This window comes from Pygocentrus nattereri, chromosome 1 (genome assembly GCF_015220715.1).
Source record: "Pygocentrus nattereri isolate fPygNat1 chromosome 1, fPygNat1.pri, whole genome shotgun sequence".
Lineage (NCBI taxonomy): Eukaryota > Metazoa > Chordata > Actinopteri > Characiformes > Serrasalmidae > Pygocentrus > Pygocentrus nattereri.
In genome coordinates this window covers 26797389-26820871 of record NC_051211.1, presented here as the reverse complement: position 1 = coordinate 26820871, position 23483 = coordinate 26797389, and the positions used below count along the sequence as shown (strand labels likewise).

The following is a 23483-nucleotide window of genomic DNA, read 5'->3' as shown; positions in this document are numbered from 1 at the left end:
GACCTCCCCCTGACTGTGACTGGTCCTTAACACAGTACTGTTTGTTCGGAGACCTCCCCCTGACTGTGACTGGTCCTTAACACAGTACTGTTTGTTCGGAGACCTCCCCCTGACTGTGACTGGTCCTAAACACAGTACTGTTTGTTCGGAGACCCCCCCCCCCAACTGTGACTGGTCCTAAACACAGTACTGTTTGTTCGGAGACCTCCCCCTGACTGTGACTGGTCCTTAACACAGTACTGTTTGTTCGGAGACCTCCCCCTGACTGTGACTGGTCCTTAACACAGTACTGTTTGTTCTGAGACCTCCCCCTGACTGTGACTGGTCCTTAACACAGTACTGTTTGTTCGGAGACCTCCCCCTGACTGTGACTGGTCCTAAACACAGTACCGTTTGTTCTGAGACCTCCCCCTGACTGTGACTGGTCCTTAACACAGTACTGTTTGTTCTGAGACCTCCCCCTGACTGTGACTGGTCCTTAACACAGTACTGTTTGTTCTGAGACCTCCCCCTGACTGTGACTGGTCCTAAACACAGTACTGTTTGTTCGGAGACCTCCCCCTGACTGTGACTGGTCCTAAACACAGTACCGTTTGTTCTGAGACCTCCCTCTGACTGTGACTGGTCCTTAACACAGTACCGTTTGTTCTGAGACCTCCCCCTGACTGTGACTGGTCCTAAACACAGTACTGTTTGTTCTGAGACCTCCCTCTGACTGTAATTTGTCCCTATCACTGCATTATAACATACTGCTGGTTGTACATAAGTGTGTGTTTCAAAATGTTTACTTGTGTGTTCGTACCATTTCATCATTCATTAGCAGTGGATGTGTGGACTCCACAGATGGTAACCTGCTACAGGGTCGCGAGGAGGCATCACTAATGGAGGGGAAACGGTTCATCCCATTGGCTATGGATGGCACCGAGTAACCAGGAGCTGAGAACAACAGAGACCAATCAGGAAAACACATGCAAACAATTTTTTAAAACAATCAGGATCCTGAATTGCTGTGCTGCCCCGTTACAGCCCAGTGTAAGACTTTTTTAGCAAGCCCACACTGTAAAAATGTCCACATAGTGCCAATAAAAACTACAACTAATTTATATGTATGAGTAATAGGGCTGAACTTTTATGATAATTTTTCTGCAATTGACATTTAAAAAGAACTATTTTCTATACACTAAGCTATATGCTCAATAAGACCAGCACATCCAAATTTTCAGGCTTAAGGCTTGAATACACCAGTAGACTGCTAGTTATTTGGTTAAATTGTCCCACCTAAAACTTAAGTCAACACTGAACAATGTATGATATAATTAAAATGGCAGCCCTTACAATTTGAAAATCACACTTTTTTCAAATTGCGTTTCTAATTATAAAAACAATTATCATTCGTGATCATCACCCTAATGACATGCAAAAATTATGTTTTTTACCACACTGACATTTCTGTTCACTGAGGTAACAGATTAAGAGATTGACTGTGTGCATGGGCTCACTGGTGGGACTGTAGGGGATTATAGGTAATTCTGGCTCCAGTACAGGTTCCTCCACCACGCTGATGCTGTTGTTGTGCATGATGTCCTGCAGCATGTTGAAGATTTCTTCTGCACGAGCACACTTAAAAGCAAATATACCTACAGAAACACACACACAAACTGAGTTTGGCAGGAGAAAATATGTTCATGTCACCGACAACTCAATTCAGTTTTAATTGTACGAATCTTTTTTGAATCTTAATTGAAAGAATCTTTTCAGAGATCTGCTGCTGTTGTTCATCCACCATAAGTGATCACAAAGAAAATGAGCAGAAAAAGTTGAAGGACAGAGTAATGCCAAAATCTATATGCAGACAGCTGCATGACAACCTTTACTTTCCCTTGTTTCCCATCCATTTCCCCCGATTAGAATAGACCTGTTTGGTGTCTGAAGTTTGCTTCTTTACCTTTAGCACCCAAGCTACAAGGCTAAGGTAGTTCCTCTACCCCAACAATCAGTATGGTGCTACCTGCATGTCTAAATCATCACACAGTTGCTTCAAAATAGGGTTACAAAATTTAAAGAGTTTCTTAAACAATTATGGCTAAAGCTGACCAGTACTAAACATGCAAGGACGATAACATTCAATAGAAAATACAAAATGCCCCCCCCCCCCACCCCCACCCCCCCAAACATTCTAACTGAGAACTGAGTAGCTGTCTGTGCACAACTCAGTCCAGCAGTCAGCTATGAGACCTACAGAACTGAGTGAAGCTGGCTGTGCCTTAAATCTCTCTCCAAACATGCCTCCATATAGCCAGAGGCATTACAAAGGAGGAGGAGAACTGGCTAAAAATTAAATGAGAAAGCTTGTAATGTTCAACCTGGTGTCTGCTTACAGAAAAGGAATGTCCCACTCTTCAATAAAAACAGCCAATCAATAAAAATAGCCAATCAGCTTGCTGGTAAAACTGCAACCTGGAAAAGCCCACTTTGTGTGTCAGTCCCTGGAAATAAGGTTGAGTGCTGGCTTTTTAGATGGGACACTTATGACTCATGGAGGATTTATATTTCAGAACAGCATCACAGTATCGGCAACGCTAAATGTCATATTTCTTTGTAAATACTCCATCTTGGCTGCGTCTTCTTGGATTTTGATCAAATTATTGTTGCACTGAGAGCTCAATAATCAACACTGCACCTCTTTGTGTTCAAGTTCAAATAAGACAAATTTAGTAAAGAACATACATTGCAGCCTAACTGAAGATTGAAAGTGTCATAATGCATTCGACCCATATTGTTAACAATAGTTCGATTAACCATAGAAACCCCAAACCACCTTTAATACCTACTTGTGTTGTTTGGCACACTGTTATCTAGAACAAGGACTAACGTGAAGTCTGATGTGATTTGCACCATGCTTTTTTACATTTTTAAAGATAACAGAAGATCATACAATGCCAGAAAATATTAACATGAAAAGGAAGCCTATAGCCCACTAATTAGCACTCTACAAAGAGCATTTCTTTTTTTGCCAATCTATCACTTTACATTTAAAAAGACAGTACAAGATATAGGCAGGTGTGAATATGGGAGAAAAAGCGAGGAACATGAGTGATTTCCCTCGTCACTCACCCTGTCCGGTCTGGCAGCGCCGGCCGCTCTCGAAGGAGAAGAGGTTGGAGTCGTAACCGTAGCGACGAAGGCAGAGGTATGGCCACTTTACCGCATCCCGTTTCCGCGTGTGCAGGATAAGCTCCGCCCCTGTCAGCTCCATCACACCCGAACCCAGCTCATTTCCATCATCATCCACATTAATAACCTACAGACACACACCATCAGATCTTCACCCATTAAATATGGGTGGTCAAGTACCCTACACTATACCAATAAGGCTCCTTGGGCAAGACTCCTAACACCACCATAGCCTACCTGTGTAAAAATGCTGAAGTTGTAAGTCGCTCTGGATAAGAGTGTCTGCCAAATGCCGCAAATGCATATGTAAATATATGGTGGTGCAACTTTCTAGCCTGTAGCCTAGAGGTAAGAGAGTCAAACCAGTAACTAGCAGGCTGGGGGTTCAAATTACAGATCTAACTGGAAAATCGTGCTTGTGTCCTTAAGGAAAGAAGCAAAATGACCAATAGGCCCTTTTCACAAGAAACAGAAATATGCAAACTCAGGTTAAAACAAACTATGCTATTGACTTATGGACCATTGTTAACCTTGTTAATTCAGCTTAATCTTTGTCACAGTTGCAAAGCCTGAAATTCAAGGATGTGTCCAAAATTTTTGGAGAACACCAAACACACAACAAATATGGGAGTCCAACCTGAATAAAGGATATACAGTTTTTTGTGGAATTGCTTCACAGCTATTAGGCTACAATAACGCAAGCTAGCATTTACAGAGTGATTACAGACACAGAATGATGTTGATGGACAGGTGAAAATTACAAAAAACTATAACCAAAAAGCTATTTTAGCCATGTTGGCTGGAGATGTTGAAATAGTTCGACAAAAAAGTTAAACAGGCACTCGTACCAGCAGACGAATGTGCCCTTAGTCATGGTTCATAGTAACGTTTTCCATAACCACTGGCTCTGGCAAATGAAAACAAATGGATCAGTGAAGTGTAACGTAATATGAGTGGACACACCTTGAATTTGCTGTGGTGATTATCAGGGATGTTGTCTTTCTGTGGACAGCTACAACAGCTACCCATGATCCTTCAGTATACCACAGGACTCCTATACAGAGAGAAAGAGAAAAAACACATTTAGGAATCGATTCCTTTTTAGTTCATATTCATTTTGTAAAAATCCTTGGAATATAAGAAATTTAGTAAAATTAAGTGTATGTGCATGTTTCTGCATATATTAAGGCAATGACACTGGTTTAAACAAAGTGTTTGCATTATTTAAAGGGTCAAGCATTGATTATTTTATGAAATGCATACATTTACATTTTTCTAATGATTAAACTGACCAGTAAATGTATTTAGAATATAAACTAAATGTTCAGAGTAATTCTCCTGCTGGTCAGCAGAGGGAGTGAGAGCGCTTGCCTAAATTCAGCCATCAACAATCCTGATCCGCTCGCCAACACACACCACTGTCACACCTCACCATCTCACCCGCAGTGTGTATGTTTCACAGAGACAGAAGAGTGGCCTGTAAACTGTAGAAAGAAACAGTAGTTAGACACTGAAAATATCTTTATTAATGATACTTTCATTTCATCACTTAAACTTGTCGCTTAAATGTTCTTCTACTTCTACAAGACCTAAAAGTAATTGCAGAATAATTCATAGTACTTACTGAAATACCCATAGTGGATAATGAATACTTCAAAGTAGTTAATAAATAATTCAAAGTGAATTCTGAACACTTCATATCAGTTAATAAATAAGTCATAGTGGATGCTGAATACTTCTTAGTACTTAATAGATAATTCAGAGGATACTGAATACTTCACAATAGTTACTGAATTCATAGTGAATAGTGAATACTTCACATTAGTTACTGAATAATTCATAGTGGATAGTGAATACTTCACATTAGTTACTGAATAATTCATAGTGGAAAGTGAATACTTCACATTAGTTACTGAATAATTCATAGTGGATAGTGAATACTTCACATTAGTTACTGAATAATTCATAGTGGATAGTGAATAATTCACAGGTGTTATTGAATAATTCATAGTGAATAGTGAATAATTCACATTAGTTACTGAATAATTCATAGTGGATAGTGAATACTTCACAGGTGTTACTGAATAATTCATAGTGAATAGTGAATACTTCACATTAGTTACTGAATAATTCATAGTGAATAGTGAATACTTCACATTAGTTACTGAATAATTCATAGTGGATAGTGAATACTTCACATTAGTTACTGAATAATTCATAGTGGATAGTGAATACTTCACAGGTGTTACTGAATAATTCATAGTGAATAGTGAATACTTCACATTAGTTACTGAATAATTCATAGTGGATAGTGAATACTTCACATTAGTTACTGAATAATTCATAGTGGATAGTGAATACTTCACATTAGTTACTGAATAATTCATAGTGAATAGTGAATACTTCACATTAGTTACTGAATAATTCATAGTGGAAAGTGAATACTTCACATTAGTTACTGAATAATTCATAGTGGATAGTGAATACTTCACATTAGTTACTGAATAATTCATAGTGGATAGTGAATACTTCACAGGTGTTACTGAATAATTCATAGTGGATAGTGAATACTTCACATTAGTTACTGAATAATTCATAGTGGATAGTGAATACTTCACATTAGTTACTGAATAATTCATAGTGGATAGTGAATACTTCACATTAGTTACTGAATAATTCATAGTGGATAGTGAATACTTCACATTAGTTACTGAATAATTCATAGTGGATAGTGAATACTTCACATTAGTTACTGAATAATTCATAGTGGATAGTGAATAATTCACAGGTGTTATTGAATAATTCATAGTGAATAGTGAATAATTCACATTAGTTACTGAATAATTCATAGTGGATAGTGAATACTTCACAGGTGTTACTGAATAATTCATAGTGAATAGTGAATACTTCACATTAGTTACTGAATAATTCATAGTGGATAGTGAATAATTCACATTAGTTACTGAATAATTCATAGTGGATAGTGAATACTTCACATTAGTTACTGAATAATTCATAGTGGATAGTGAATACTTCACATTAGTTACTGAATAATTCGTAGTGGAAAGTGAATACTTCACATTAGTTACTGAATTCATAGTGAATAGTGAATACTTCACATTAGTTACTGAATAATTCATAGTGGATAGTGAATACTTCACATTAGTTACTGAATAATTCATAGTGGATAGTGAATACTTCACAGGTGTTATTGAATAATTCATAGTGAATAGTGAATAATTCACATTAGTTACTGTATAATTCATAGTGGATAGTGAATACTTCACATTAGTTACTGAATAATTCATAGTGGATAGTGAATACTTCACATTAGTTACTGAATAATTCATAGTGAATAGTGAATACTTCACATTAGTTACTGTATAATTCATAGTGGATAGTGAATACTTCACATTAGTTACTGAATAATTCATAGTGGAAAGTGAATACTTCACATTAGTTACTGAATAATTCATAGTGGAAAGTGAATACTTCACATTAGTTACTGAATAATTCATAGTGGATAGTGAATACTTCACATTAGTTACTGAATAATTCATAGTGGATAGTGAATACTTCACATTAGTTAATAAATAATTAATACTGAATGGGACACCTATAGAGAGAGAAAAATAAAGAAAGCATGTAGCAGTCGATTCCTTTTTAGCTAATTTTTATTTTGTAAAAATCCTTGGAATATAAGAATTTTAGAATTTTTGGCAAATGAAGTACATGTGCATGGCTATGCAATGATATATGTTAATAAATAATTCATAGTGAATACTTCATAGTAGTTACTGTGTAAATCAGAGTAATTACTAAATAATTCAGAGTAGTTGCTGAGTCATTGATGGTAGACACTGAATAATTCATAGACTGTCTGATTTACAGTCCTTAAAATTAATAACAAAGATAAGCCTGCATTTTAAGGGGTTAACAAACATAAGCAACACTGGGCTGTGTTTTTGCAGCAATAGCGCCACACTTCTGTTGCACTTTAAAATTACACAGTGTAAAACAGATTTCCATGGTGTTCTGATGTTCCACAAGCGTCTAACTGAATCTCTGAAATTCCAGTCTACGAATCCTGGAGAAAACATTTGTCGCTTTGTGTCCATTTCTAACATTTAATAAAACACTGCTGCTGTCTTGGCAACAAGATCGCAAGGAAAAAAAAACAGAAGACAAAAAATAGCAATGGCAGTGTAAGTGTTTAACAGACCACACTCAAGGATGCGCTGCTTCATAAGAATCCTGAACGTTGCTCGTCAAAATAAAGACTCGGGCTGTCTAGGCAACAGAAGGCTAAAAAAAGAAAGAGAATAAAGAATAAACATTCCACACAAATATATGACCATACACATGCTTCTAAATGTGAAGTGAACAGAACAGATAGTAATAAGTTCCATGTGGAGCTGATTTATTGATTGATTGATTGATTGATTGATTGACTGACTGTTGGATAATAGATAAACAGTAGAGGCCTGAATTATTACTAAAGCTAATGCATATAATAAAGCTGTATGTCACATTATGAATTCATTTTGTACATTTATTTCCTCACCTTTAACCCTAAGAACACACAGCTGTTGCCAGTATTAATACAAGCATTCACTTTGAAACTTTGAAGCTCATTGAAACAAGTGGAAAAATTCTGTGGAAAGCAGTTTTTAAACTTTCAGCAGTGACAGCTGATTTAGTGTTGCCAGCAGGCTAATCTCACATGTCACTCTGTCACAGTCATCAAGTAGCTTGACTTTTTTGATGTAGCTTGAGGCATCTATATTTCTGCTATAATATCAGTATATATGGCAGTACAGGGAGCAAAATGTGGTGGGTAAATCTCAGAGTAACTTTAGCCATGCTACAGTAGCTTGCAGTGTAGGCTATGGCATTAACTAAGCTTTCCAGCAATGCTAAAACAGCTGAACCGGTAACTAGTCTATCATGTTTATCCCTGAAATCCTTGATTACTTTTCAAACACATTGAAAAGAAATAATCTGAAGTAATTTGTCATTAGGTCTCATTACTTTCCTAATAGGGTGAATGAATAACCTCTCCAAATGTAGGTATTGCAATACTAAGTTGTTTTCTACAGTTTCACATTAGACTGAACTAGATTTTTAAACAGATAGGGAAATTAATGATTTAATATGTTGTGGGTCGGGTCTAATGTTATTTTTTAGATTTTGCATTGTGCCTTGATTTGCATATAAAATGTGTCTAATTTTCAGTCACCGAGGGCATAAACTGCCCCTAAAAACTGCCCCACTCCCCAAGTAAAACAACAAAAACTGCAGATTTGTACATTTTTCAACATTTCTATATAATTCAATGTCATTCTGAGTAGTTTGATGTGGCCTGTTTCACTGTAGAGATCACTGTTTCTTCCCTGAAATCCCCTGTATGAATGAGTTGACAACTGCATGACTCTGTAAATGCAGTAATAGGTGAAGTTACAGAAATAACATACAATCAAACCCACATTATCTCCCTCCTGAGGCCTGAGAATGAATAATTCAGTGGCTGGGTGATAGCTGCTCTAGTTTTACAACCCATTGCTTAGCAGGAAACACACTGTGCACACTATAGTAATGGGTGCAGCTACTCTAGTACATAAATATCAAAACTTATTGTAATATTTATTCATACTTAAAGCGACTGGACAGCAAGAAAGCAAAAAATATACAGTTCACCAAAAATCGATCAGCCAAGATATATTTAGTGTCTCAAGCTTGCTTACTTAGTTTTAGAAGTGACGCTACAACTGCTTATAGTACTGCCGTTAACAGTATGATTTCACACATTACCCTTAAATGTTTCTCTCAAGTGAAGTGCATCCATTACAAACAGCTCAGGTTAAAAATAAGTAAAGGGGTTCCCAAAATTTTGCAATTCCCGGCCCACACAACCACAAAAGTTTCTGCGCCCACAAGAAGATTTAACCAATGTAGTTGTTTTTTCTGACTCACCTAATGAGACAGCTGATCTTGTTGGGCAGAAACCAGGTGCTAGAACTCAACTTGCAGAGTGGAAAGTTGCAAACAGAGTTCTGGCTCAATTGGAAAGGTTTAGATGAATACTTGCTATGTTTAGTCTTCAAGTGGCAGCGTAAATTGTTTGGCTTCAAAGCCTCATTTGACGAGACCTCTGAGCAAACAACCGAGTAGCAGTTGCTCGTTTTCAGTGAAGCTCAGTGCTAAGTACAGCTGTATTTTCTTCATTTTAGTGTACAGATTTAGATTTCTCGGTTTCTCGGCCCGAGACATGTTGGCTGCTTCACTTATAGATGGACTGGCCTTGAGATCTTTCAAAAGACTGATTTTAACCATTTATCCATTCTGAATGAATTCTATATCATTGGAAGGTCAATAACTAGCGAGCATTTTGCCAGACCAGTCAAATGATCTCAATATCGAGTGCAGGCCTTTTTAAAGCTAAAAAAACAACAATTTCATAAGATGTTAATAATTATGATTACCATGGCTACTGTATGATTTATCTCGGGGTGGTTTACTCGCTTTCAAGAACTGAAAATATATGCGCATCAATAGAAGGCTACAATACTACCCCCCCCCATTAAAATACTGATTTACTTATTACTACTTGGTAAATTATCATGAGATACTATTACGTTTCACCTATTCAAAGAGACTTTTCCCCTGTTAACTTCTAATTATGCTATCTAAGTATTCTTCACATACGTCTTTGGACAGCAGCAGCATTTGGCCAGAGGAAACATCAAACTTCTGTGTCTGTCTTATCCGGAGAAGTCTGTAAAGCATATAAGCACTGTTTATAATGAGCTTCCTCAAGTTTTTGGAGTGATTTGTGGCAGATTTCGCCTCTGCAGCAGCATTTAATGTGGAACAGAGAGTTAGAATAAGATGCCAGTTTACGCTGTGTCTTGTCACCTTTGTTCGCTGCCGATTCTGCATCTAATTTGTTTCTTACAGCTAAGTTTTTTGGCAACATAGTTGGCATCGGTACTGTCCGATATCCAGTATCAAGAAAAAAGTAACATTAGGGATAAGGGGAAAAACTGGATTTTTGCTAAACTATCACTTTAATGCAGAATAGAGTAGAGAGCTGCTGTGTGTGAGACTCCCTCGACATGTTGGGACAATCATCATCAACCCATATAAGCAGAGAGGACATGACTCGTCTCCAAAACGCTGCTTAAACCACATAGCGTGACTCAGCACCACACCACACCTTATCTAAACTGAAAGGTCAGTGAACTCTGATTTATACAGTTCTCACTGTTCTTACCGTTACTGTTGTTACTGTTGTAACTCAAAGTTTCTATCTGTCTACAATTATTGATGAGGGGTGCGATAATCCATCATGACACTGTCACCATCACAAAATATCACAAAACTGTGACAATGTGGATCTCTGCTTTCCTCGTATATTTATCTAGACTCTACTCATCTCTACCTAAAGGAAACTTACACTGATTTTTTTATTTTAATTAAACGATGAAGATGTAAACAAAGGTTTTTCAGAGTGGTTTAACATGAAACATTACTATAATCAAAACTGTTTAGAGTGGTGGTGATAGGAACCAGACGTCTGAGCAAGAGTTTAATGTTTCTAAAAACTACATCCCTGAAAGAGAATACATACAATGGTTATGAATATGCTGCCTGATGCCAGAGATATTGGTTTACTGTAGATCTGGGTTACAATTTTGGCCTAAAACATATACATATGAATAGCAAGAAAAGGCAGTATTTGTGTTGTGAATGACTCCTGGTTCTTCTCACCACCAGAGTAATTCTAACTTAGAAAGTTACTCTACACTGAACGATGTCACATCAAGCCACTCTGAGTGACTTTGTTGACATCGCAATGATTTAATTATGCAGAATTTTTTTTTTTATTATTTTAAAGAGTGGAATTTTCCCTGTGATCCAGCTCTAAATCACCTCAGCAATGCCATTAACAATTCAACTCTAAACTCACAACTCGGCTCACAAGTCAATTCAACTCTGCTCGGCTCAAACCATAACACAACACAGCACATCTGGACTCATAATGGCACTTAACACAGTTCAACTCAACTCTTCAAAGCTCTAGAATTGACTAGAATTTACTTCGTGCAACTTTGCTCCCAACTAAATTTTACTCAACTTTACTGACCTCCATTTCAACTCAATTCTGATCAATTCATCTCTCCTTAACTGTTTATCTCAACTCAACTTAATAATTCAACCATATTTCCCTCAGTTCCATTCAACTCAACTCAACTCAGCTCTGCTCTACAGTACTGTGAAAAAGTCAGAGACCATTTATTTCATTTCCAGTCAGAACCGTCATTAGGATGGATGGTAGGTAGGTTGATGATGGATGGATGGATGGAAGGAAAGAGGTAGACTAAAAGCACATTGAGTATAGACATAAATCTTGCGTCTATTCCCTTTTCTCATTAATGACTTCTTGAGCAACACATCATTTTAGAGGGTTGAATTGTCTTCTTGGAGCAAAAGAATGGACAGAAACATCATAGACAAAAGACTGAAGTACTGTTTATCTGACAGTTTTGGTGGTCTACCAGCCCTATTTATCTCAATTCTGTTCAACTAAAGACAACTCAGCCTTACTGAGCTCATTTCTACTGTTTAGCCCAGTTCAATTTCACTTACCTCAGCTCTCCACATCTACTCTCAACTGAGTTCTGGTAACAACTCGGCTCCACTCTTCTCAGCTCAGTTTAATTCAACTCCGTTCAAATCAGCTCACTTTTTAACTGTTAACTGTACACACATTAACTACATACATGTACCCATGTGTGTTCCATTAAACACTATAACTATTCTTAAGCCGAGTTGCAGTTGAGGAGAGCCACATTCTCACTAACACACACACACAGACTCAACACATGTGTGGTGTGTGTTGTAACTGGTTGTGATGACTAAGGGAAGCAAGTCTCTCCCCCGCAAAACGTTTACATTCCATAGGGCAGAGGGTGTGTATGAACGTAAACTCAACATCTCATCTCTCTCTCTCTCTCTCTCTCTCACATCTCTGACTCACTGGATTTGCATGTTGGAGCTCAGTGGGGGACAGAGAGAGTAAGAGTAAATGAGAGCAAGTGAGAGGAGAAATTGTGAGTTGGAGAGAGGGAGAAACAGAGGGGAGAAAAGGGGAAGAGAGGCAAGGAAGCAGAGAGAGAGTGTAAGGAAGAGAGAGAGAGAGAGAGAGAGAGAGAGAGAGAGAGAGAGAGAGAGAGAGAGATATGAGAGTAAGTCATGAGTATGGGATTAGCATGAGCTAACACACAGACACACTGCTGTGTGCTGGGAAAAGTCCCACTGACCCTGCCTCAGTTTCTCCTAAACTCTCATCTGCACAGCTCTAAGTACCCACCACCCTTTACAGCAGGGGTCTTCAAAAGGGGCTCGTTGAAGAAATGCAGGGCAAAAAAGTGTCCCATATTTTTTTTGCACTTTTAAGCACACACACACACACACACAGACACACACACTCATTTAAGTGCATTTTAGTCCATGTTTATTAGGCTTTATTTCCTGCCACCACTAACAACTGCATTGCTTGTGTTCATCTCGCATCTATTAGTAGAATTATAGGGAGCTCCTCAGGCCACACACTGAACATGCAAATACAAACAACTTAAATTAAAGCCATAACGCCAGTGAGTATCAAAGGTCGTGCTAGAATGCTGCTAGAGGGTTGTTATGGTATCCCAGAAGGTTGCCAACATGCTGCATGGCAATTGCTATGGTATCCCCGGTGGTTTCTATGGTGTAGCTAGGCAGTTGCTATGGTATCTCAGGCGGTTGCTACATGGCTGCTATAATATCCTAGTTGGTTGCTAAGGTATTGCTAGGTGGTTAATATGGTCTCCCAGTTGTTTGCTAAGGTGTCTCTAGGTGGTTGTTATGTTATCCCAGGTAGCTGATCAGGTGTTGCTAGGTGATTGCTATGGTATCCCAGGCGGTTGCTATGATATCCTGGGTGGCTGCTAAGGTGTTGCTAGGTGGTTGATATGGTCTCCCAGTTGGTTGCTAATGTGTCTCTAGGTGGTTGCTATGGTGTCCTAGGTGTTGCTAAGGTGTTGTATGGTAGTTGCTATGGTATCACAGAAAGTTGCTAAAGTGCTGCTAGGTGTTATCCGACATGGTTGATCAGGTGTTTCTAGGTGGTTGCTATGGTATGCCAGGAGGTTCCTAAGCTGCTGCTAGACGGTTACCATGGTGTATGGGGTGTTTATTAAGCAGCCGTTAGGGGGATGCCAAGTGGTTGCTAAGTGTTGAAAATGAATGGGAGTCTAAGAGGAATGAAGGATGGAAAAATGACACATATGACACAGAGTATGTGTCACTGTGGCTGTGGATTAGAGATTTGGGACCTGCCCTGATTGAGTACAAGGAGACTGGTGGCCTTTGGGCAAAGAAATAATAGGGCATGTGTGTGAGCAAAAATTAATGTGTCTATGTGAGGAATGAGGGACGGAAAAAAATGACATACAGAGGAGTACAGGTCAGTAGTGCTGAGGATTAAAACTTAAGGACTTGCCCTGAGTGATTACAGGCTGTTTCATGGCTTATGGGTGAAGAAATAATAGTGTTTATGTGAGGGCAAAAATGAAATGTGACTCTATGGGAGAAACAAGGGATGAAAAAAACGACAAGAGCAACACTGAACTCATGCCTGCCCTAAGACAGAGTATGTGATCGATCAGAAGTAAAGCAAACGGTCATTAAATTTTTCTCCCTAATCATTTCCAAGGGGAAAAAACTTCAGAATTGTATGAAAACCCTGTGTCAGATCAAAAAGCTGTATACAAGCACAGCTTTCCCATTTAGACCAAACATTCTGAAGCTGGAAAGGCTGGTAGTTAGGGCGTTGCCAAGTGGTTGCTAGTTGTTGTTAAAAATGAATGGAACTCTATGGGAGGAACGAGGGATGATAAACCAACAAAGAGGTGTGTGGGTCAGTATGGCTGTGAATTAGAACTTAAGGACCTTCTCTTATATATAGACATAGGTGCAAAATGAATGGGAGTCTATGAGAGAAACAAGGGATGAGAAAACCGTTTGTTGCATCCAAAAGCTGTATAGAAGCACACCATTCCCATGCAGACTGAACATTCCGGAATTAGAACTGTGTCCATATCTCGAAAACTGCGAGACAAGCTAACAGGCTCCAGAATAAAGAATAAAAAGTAAAGAGGAAGAAGAATAATATAAATCACACAACAATAGTCTGGCTTTGCAATGCACAATCACTAATTACATAGTTACATAATGGAGCCCATATACATTCAATTTGCATTTCATATCAACAGGTTCAGGTCTGCACTTATTATAATAGAATAAGAAGAAGAAAAAAAGAAGAGGAGAAAGCGATAGAAGCAAAAAGAAAAATAAAGCACTTCAAAAAGTTGCAAAAAATGTAAAGGATGTACACACAACAATAACTTAAACACAAACATGGTAAGGATTGAAAGTAAAGAACCTGCACTTTCCACATAATTTCTCCACTTTTATCAATGATCTACAAGTCAGAAACAATTAAAATTAACTTCATAGGGCCAATCATATTTCATAATGCCATTCTGATCATTACTGACCAACGAGGGACTAAATAACAATAACAACCTAACCACCACCTGAAAGATCTAGTAGACCAATAAAAATGTCACCGTCAGATAAACAGCACTTAAAGCTTTCATCTTTGAGAGAGAGGAGAAAATCAAGCTCCATTCTTTCTTCAGATCTGAAAGACATCCACAGGTGTTCCTGTCCATCTTTCCACTGTGAGATAACAACTCAACACTATGAGTCTGAAAGGATGTGTAGCTATGAAGAAGCTGTTAATGTGAAAAGGAAATAGAGGACAAAACATTAACAAATCACACAAAGCAGCTGCTGGTGGTCTCAGAACATTGGATGACCACCCCAGCGTCCAGACCTCAACATCACTGAATCTGTTTGGGATTGCTTGGATTGTAAGAATCACAAAATACAACCAACTTCTAAGACTGAACTTTGGAGGTGTAGAGAAATGTCCCTGCAGATTTCTTTGAAAAACTGAAAGCAAGCCTCCTGAAAGCAACGGAAGCAGATATGTTTTCTGCTTTTTCCCACCAGAAAGAAAATTAAGAAACTGTATTTGCAACATGCACTGAACTTGTAATCACCATTTTGACTGGAAATTAAATAAATAAAAAGGTGGGTGGTCTTGCTTTAGTGTCTATCTAGTGAGAACATTGTGGTCATGACGCAAAGCAGCATCTCCCTGCAGACCATTTAAGTGTAAGAATGCAAGATTCTGACATGAACTCTGATGCTGTAAATACCATATACATTTGGGTCTGTTGGGGTTTTGGTTTACAGAAATCACACCGAGCTAAAGACTTGCTTTAAACCTTCCATTCCTGCTGGGGATCCTACAGACTGCATGTCTCATACGAACACGCAGTTAACAAGTTCAACTGAGGACAGAAAGGTCACACCCACTAATTAAAATAGAGATTTACATCGACTTGAATCATCAGAGGGATAACTGAGCAGCGCCGAAAAACATCGGGGCGAAGATGAGAAGAAAAGAAAGAAGCTCAGCCGTGTTCCTGAGTGGCCAGTCGAAGAATTTGTGATAACATTTTTTTTTTCATAACAACTGTATCAGTACCATCAGCTTTTTTTGCAGTTAGAGCCATCAAGCACTGGCTACTTTCAATTACTGCCGTTATCTATTCTCAGTGAGCGGCGTTAACCGGCGTTATCTATTCTCAGTGAGCGGCGTTAACCGGCGTTATCTATTCTCAGTGAGCGGCGTTAACCGGCGTTATCTATTCTCAGTGAGCGGCGTTAACCGGCGTTATCTATTCTCAGTGAGCGGCGTTAACCGGCGTTATCTATTCTCAGTGAGCGGCGTTAACCGGCGTTATCTATTCTCAGTGAGCGGCGTTAACCGGCGTTATCTATTCTCAGTGAGCGGCGTTAACCGGCGTTATCTATTCTCAGTGAGCGGCGTTAACCGGCGTTATCTATTCTCAGTGAGCGGCGTTAACCGGCGTTATCTATTCTCAGTGAGCGGCGTTAACCGGCGTTATCTATTCTCAGTGAGCGGCGTTAACCGGCGTTATCTATTCTCAGTGAGCGGCGTTAACCGGCGTTATCTATTCTCAGTGAGCGGCGTTAACCGGCGTTATCTATTCGCAGTGAGCGGCGTTAACCGGCGTTATCTATTCTCAGTGAGCGGCGTTAACCGGCGTTATCTATTCTCAGTGAGCGGCGTTAACCGGCGTTATCTATTCTCAGTGAGCGGCGTTAACCGGCGTTATCTATTCTCAGTGAGCGGCGTTAACCGGCGTTATCTATTCGCAGTGAGCGGCGTTAACCGGCGTTATCTATTCGCAGTGAGCGGCGTTAACCGGCGTTATCTATTCTCAGTGAGCGGCGTTAACCGCCGTTATCTATTCTCAGTGAGCGGCGTTAACCGCCGTTATCTATTCTCAGTGAGCGGCGTTAACCGGCGATAACACACTCTTACTCTGGTTCTACTGACAATAACACACTCTTACTCTGGTTCTACTGACAATAACACACTCTTACTCTGGTTCTACTGACAATAACACACTCTTACTCTGGTTCTACTGACAATAACACACTCTTACTCTGGTTCTACTGACAATAACACACTTACTCTGGTTCTACTGACAATAACACACTCCTACCCTGGTTCTACTGACGATAACACATTCCTACTCTGGTTCTACTGACAATAACACACTCTTACTCTGGTTCTACTGACAATAACACACTCTTACTCTGGTTCTACTGACAATAACACACTTACTCTGGTTCTACTGACAATAACACACTCCTACCCTGGTTCTACTGATGATAACACATTCCTACCCTGGTTCTACTGATAATCAAATCTTTTTGAATACCAGTTAAGGCAACTAAAAGTTGGCTAACCTGGCGGCTGTTTTATAGGCAATGCAAAACTTTCAGCCTCAAGCCTTCAAAAGACACTGCATGGAAAGTCATGTTATCATTAACAAAAATAATCAAAATCAACCATTTTTGGAGATAAGAGTGGATAAGATACCAATGATGCTGTTCTGTTTCCCAATCCAGCATTAGCAGTTTCTGTTTCAGTGCACTAGTGTGTGTTGTTTTACTCTCTAGACAGGGAGAGACAAATCTAAAAAGAGCAGCGAGACACTTCAGAGTTAGCCAATTTCACATATTAGCTAGCCTTATCTGTTTTCAGTTAGCAAGCGTTAGCTATTTTTGGAAATTGGAAAGTGTTAGCTGTTCTCAGTTAGAAGAGCCTTTTCCAGTTAGAAGCGTTCTAGAGCTAGCTGTTTTCAGGAAAAAGTGGGCTGGTATTAGCTATTTTCAGTTAGCACAGTTAGCCAGCATTAAATATTGACAAAGAAACTATATAAATATATTACACCCAACTTCTCCCGACACCAATGAAAAAGTATATCAGCAGTGAAAAAAAAGATTTTTTTTAATCTTAATTAAAAGCTGGCCATGTTTTCTTGGCAGGCTCTGCAGGTACTGATAGTATAATTCACTGTCCTTACAGTGTGGAATCAAGTCCTACATCTGTAGTTAGTCAACATAAAACATGGTTCACGGTTCTTCTCCTTAAACAGCTTAATGTGAACAATCAGTGCTTGTGCGGCATTCAGGTTTCTGGGTCAGGATCACAGAGGACCCTTCGTCCTTCTTCTGCATTCATTCATTTATCAGAAGAAATAAGTCACATCGCGGAGCAAATTAGAAATAATCTCCATCAGGAGACAGCTCTGAGAAATATTCCGTCAAGATTGGGTTTTATCTTGTACTTGAGGTCACACCACAGCCTCATCAGTCAGTCTGAAATGACTGATTTAAAGGGATGATTTGAACTGTACTATCCAAAAATTTGGTCTCTCGGAAAACAAATTATGTAAGGATGATTAAAATTGCAAAATTAACAAAAAGGCTGAGAAACGTAGAAATGTATTTTTACTGAGGTCTCTATAAACTAAGCTAATCTAAGAAGCCAACACCACCATGCAACGCAGCAGCTAGCGACTCTCAGGGACATGCTTACTTGTGAGTGTACAGATGTTGGAACAAGTTTACAAGTTTGGTACAGTTTTGGTTTGGTTTGTTTTGATTATGTTTTTTTTTTACTATGCATTATATCTAAAAACAAAGCAAAACTTTTTGTGCCATGTCTGAGCACAAAATATACGAGAAAGTGAAAAAAAAACGTCTCATGCCGTTAATTACCAGGTAACAACACATTTTACTGTAGTTACATGCAAATTAAAACAGACTTCCAGATGACACAAAACAATATCACAAATCTGAGGGTATGCAATCAACGTTTTAGTCCGAGGACTATGAATGTGATCTGGTGACCTGGAACCACAGATGGGTCACACACACAGACACACACATTGCTTATCCTTCTGGGTCATGGGGGTTACTGGAGCCTGTTCATTGGGCGGAAAGCAGGAAACACCCCGGACAGTTCATCGCAAGAGATGGGTCATATAGTTGTATGTAAAAGTTTGAGCACCTCTGGCCAAATGGCTTTGTTTATTTAAAAAAAAAAAAAATCAGCAAATGTTAATACACAGTTGCTTTGTAATTAACTAATAATATAGAAGCACAAAAAATGGTAATTGTGACAAACTATGTGCCAAATTTAAAGACACCCCATTGTCAGGAGTTAACCTAAAAAGATTAGACCTTAGTTAGGGCTGGTTAGGCAGGTCAAGATTAGGAATGGTCAGCTGATGACAATTCCAGAGTGTAATAAATTCTCTGACTCTTCAAATTTTCTTCAAATGTTCTTAAAAAAACCTGTGGGCTCTTCTAAGCAGCTGGCAGAGAATCTGAAAATGAAGCTCAATGATGGTTATAAATGGGAGCAGTGGACGTTAGCTATGGTCTCACTAAACTGGAGCAGTGGACGTTAGCTATGGTCTCACTAAACTGGAGCTGTAGATGTTAGCTATGGTCTCACTAAACTGGAGCTGTAGACGTTAGATATGCTCTCACCAAACTGGAGCTGTAGATGTTAGCTATGTTCTCACTAAACTGGAGCTGTAGATGTTAGCTATGTTCTCACTAAACTGGAGCTGTAGATGTTGGCTATAGTCTCACTAAACTGGAGCTGTAGATGTTAGATATGGTCTCACTAAACTGGAGCTGTAGATGTTAGCTATAGTCTCACTAAACTGGAGCTGTAGATGTTAGATATGGTCTCACTAAACTGGAGCTGTAGATGTTAGCTATGGTCTCACTAAACTGGAGCTGTAGATATGGTATCAACTAGTGAACTAATGTTATGGATGTTCGCATTAAGTTTGGGGCTGAAAGTAAAACCTCAGCACATTTGTTTAACGTTTCTCAGAAATGTAACATCAGCGAATAGTCTTTTTTAATCAGGTCATGTTTTTGTCTTCTTAGTGCTGTCTACATGTTTCTTGCTCAGGGGTGTAAATATTTAACAACTCAGCCCATTGTTAAATCTAGTTTGTGTGGTGCACTCTGGTATTTATTCAGTGATCTGTAAACCTGTACATAGTAAACACTTGGGAAATATTCAGGTTACTACTAGCTTAGGTTTGAACTTACATACAGCTGGTGCAATTAGCCCCCAGGATATACCATGCAGAAAGACATATGTTAGGAGGTTTAGATAGATATCTCAAGCATAAAAATGATATGACATGATGGCCCCCTGCTCATTTTCCTACATATCTGACAGACGCTCTTATCCAAGGATTATTGGTATTGCATGGTGCCCTTGCCCAGGTAGTGAATTAAACCCCAGTCTATATGGAGGGGGGCAGTGGTATTACCCACCAAACTACAGTAACCACATCTTCTAGTGTCCAACATGGCTGAAGCTGGTTCGCTGTGGTGTTCGCACACTTCCAGTGTTGTAATTGTAAATTACGCTGTTCTGAAGCGCTGAGCTGGTCTGCCGCTAACAGCGGAGATTCTCCCTCTAGGTGGGCAGGAGGTGAAACCTTTCTGTATTCATATGAGATGTTTCACCAACGGGAGTTATCTGGCAGTGATGTTAACCTCCTGTTTCTGCTCTGTCTTCCCACTCATGCTTTAGCTTAATTTGCAACAGCTTGTGACGTGTCTACTCTTCATTTAGGTTTGAGCATATATGTGTTACTTGCTCATCATTGCTGAGACAACAGTGATTTGAATAAATAGGTCTGAATTTTTAATTTAAACCAACTTTGGGATGCGGAATTGATCCACATTTTAAATGTTACAGTGGATCCGCTTAAATTTGGTTATAATAAATGAATATTCAATTATATAAAACTTCAACTGATATTCAATAAAATTCAAAGATTATAATTTTTAGCCAACATAAATAATAATAAAATGTGCTCCATTTATGCAAAATCTTAATTTTATTGTAACTAACAAATAGGACTGCCGAGACCAGAATTAGCATTTTGGTACCAATTCAAAGTGCAGTGTCACACTGACCAATGGTAAAATAAACTTGTCAGTCAGAACCAATCAAAATTTACTGACTCTGAAATGAGATCAGATGACATACCGTATAGCCTAACATTATTCAGACTGTGTTAGTATTTATAAATAACCTTTCACTTTAAACAATATGTAATAAATAATATTTGATAAACTATTTCCACTTGCTTTGGTCATTGCTGCGTTGAAACACCATGTCATATGGAGCCTTCTGCATAGACTATAAAGATATTTATTTAGTTTTAAAAATCCAGTGTAAATCCAGTGTAAATCCAGTGTAAACTGGCAAACTGAATCATGGAAAACATGTTTGATTTTGTCACTTTGTAATCATGTTGATGGCTAACTCAGTGCTTTAGGCCTTCTCTTCAGCTCCTGAAGTCCTAAGAAGTAGCTGGCTTAGCTATATCTACCTAGACAGCACAGAGAAAAACAATTCCTGATTGGACAATGTTCTGCTCAATGTTTCAGAAATTTAACCCTGTTGTTTCTATTCAGAACTTCATAATGAAACAGTTGTACTGTAATATTTACAGAGTTTAAATACAAGCTTAGAATACAGAAATGATAAGGCCTTCTCTGCTTTTAGATGACCATCATAAGTGAAGTGAATCGATTAAAAATCTCTCATTTTGAGGCTCAGGCTACTACTACTAAGAACAGCCTTTTAGGTTGGTATCGACTAATGCTCAAAGATTCAACATTATAACCTGCAAAGCAAAAATTCATATTATGCTATCCCCTAAAGCTACACTGGGTAAATCAGATTTTTCATATGACAGATTTTTCACTCAACTGTTGCTTTAAGGACTTCACTAGCAATTGATCTGCAGGCACTGTTATGTTCTTCCTGCTGTATTAAATGAGAGGCCCTGAACATTTCAGTCCTATAAACACTGTGTAAGAGACTGTACAGCAGAGGAATGCAGAAGAGTTCAGCTTAGAAAACCGCCTCCACTAAAGAATACACTCGGAGAGAGTGACCCGTACACACTCCCACGTAAAACACTATCACATGCACTCTCTCAACCACCCACACACCCACACACACACACTCACACACTGCTCGCTCTCTGCATATTACTGTTCGCTGTGAGAAACTCAAAGAGGGTCTATAGCTAAGGTATGAAACAGCTAAAACAGTTAGCTCTTTCCCATATAAATGAATTCATGCTTTTATCATTTTATCAAAACATGCATTCACTTGATTTTTTTCAATCAATCAAATTCCCACAGTTGCTTTTCTCAATCAAATTCCCCCAGTTCCCCCTCTCTTACCTACATAGTCAATCAGACAAGACATGTTCGGCGTGTAAAGCTTCTTTAGTTTCACACTGGAGGCACAAGGCTAACAATTAATAGAAGAATAGCCTGCTAATTAGCTATCTGTCATTAGACATACCACTATCTATAAAAATAAACAAAAGTACAGCAATGTCAGGCTGCAAGATGACTGCTAAGCAGTAAAGTCATTGCCACTCAGGGAAAACGGCAACATTATAGTTTAATGTTCAGTTCAATGTTAAGTCACTGTGATTAATTAAATGGTTAAGATATTAAGAATGGTTTGATATGAAATGCTCTGTTCTGGAGATATGCACCCAATTAGAATTGTTCACTTGGCCCGGTCATCAGGAGATCACAAGTTCGATCTCTAGTGATGCTGCAGTCGCCCATAGCCGGGAGTCCAAGACAGCACAATTGGCCTCGCTCTCTCTGGGTGGGTAGAATGGGCCCCCTTCTTCCTCCAATCACTCAACGCGATACTAGTCAGTGCAGGCGTCTGTTAGCTGATGTAACAGATCTGGCGGTTGGCGCTTTCCTCCGAGCGCGTTTGGCTGTCCCGTGACGTTACATGAGCGGCAGTTTGAAAAGAAGTGGTGGCTGGTTTCACAGGTTTCGGAGGAGGCCTGTGCTGCCTTCACCCTCCTAGCACTGGTAGTATCGTACCAGGTGGAACTGGGAAACAACTAAATTGGGGAGAAAATTGGGTAAAAATGAAAATAAAAAAAAAATAATAAATAGAATTGTTCACAGTGGTGGTGACAGAAACCAGACCTCTCAAGAGTTTAATGCATTAAACTATTAATGAAAACGCTGCCTGAGGTCTGAGACGCTGTTTTATAACCGCTTTGAAAAAGTTTCAGACTAATATTTTTTAAAACCCAGTCATGACTGGGAAGTGCAGGCAGGGTGCTGTCATTTTACCATCATCAACATTACATATAAAAACTTGTGTAGGTTCACGGTTTGTTGTGGGTGTCAGAACAAAACCAATTAAGTAATAATGGACGTTAATGTAACCAAAATTTTTTCCATCTGTTTTTGGGATTTTGGACAATTTCTTCTTGGCCTGTTCACCATGAAATGTTTATTTAATATAGAGGGTGACCAAAAAAGACTTTAATTGACCAAAAAAAGTCAAACAATAAAAGGAGCAAAACGGAGATGCAATGTTTTTGCACAACAGCGACAACAGTGGAGAAAGCTATATTCGTGTTGTAGATATTGTGTAGATATTGGTTCCTGTTAATCACTGTTATGGAACCTTAACCACTAATCCACTGTAAAGAAATCTTAGTCAATACGTTTCTCTACATTGAACCATTTCACAACAAACCACTCTGAACCTCAGCCTTTGAACTGTCAATCATTGCATTACTCAGAGCTATAGAAAAATCTTTGAAAGTCCCCTTACAAAAAAACTAAAATTGATCAGTGTCTGTAGTGGAGTTTGAGGCTCTAATTCAACTTGGAGACCTAAAATGACCTGCATGGCTCCCATGCTCTCT

The 23483-nt window shown here is 38.8% G+C and overlaps 1 protein-coding gene across 2 annotated transcripts in view; it reads right to left on the bottom strand.

Moving 5' to 3' along the window:
* Window positions 1–23483, bottom strand: part of frs2a (fibroblast growth factor receptor substrate 2a) — a 38424-nt gene that overhangs the window by 5782 nt on the left and 9159 nt on the right. The window contains exons 2-7 of one of the 2 annotated variants that reach the window (XM_017683155.2): window positions 7397–7479; window positions 4546–4658; window positions 4138–4228; window positions 3115–3301; window positions 1500–1637; window positions 803–936 (exon numbers count right to left, since the gene is read on the bottom strand). In XM_017683155.2, the coding sequence (XP_017538644.1) occupies window positions 803–936; window positions 1500–1637; window positions 3115–3301; window positions 4138–4203 (525 nt within the window). In that variant the 5' untranslated portion in view covers window positions 4204–4228; window positions 4546–4658; window positions 7397–7479. The remainder of the gene's footprint in view (window positions 1–802; window positions 937–1499; window positions 1638–3114; window positions 3302–4137; window positions 4229–4545; window positions 4659–7396; window positions 7480–23483) is intronic. The other variant, XM_017683156.2, reaches the window with a different exon arrangement.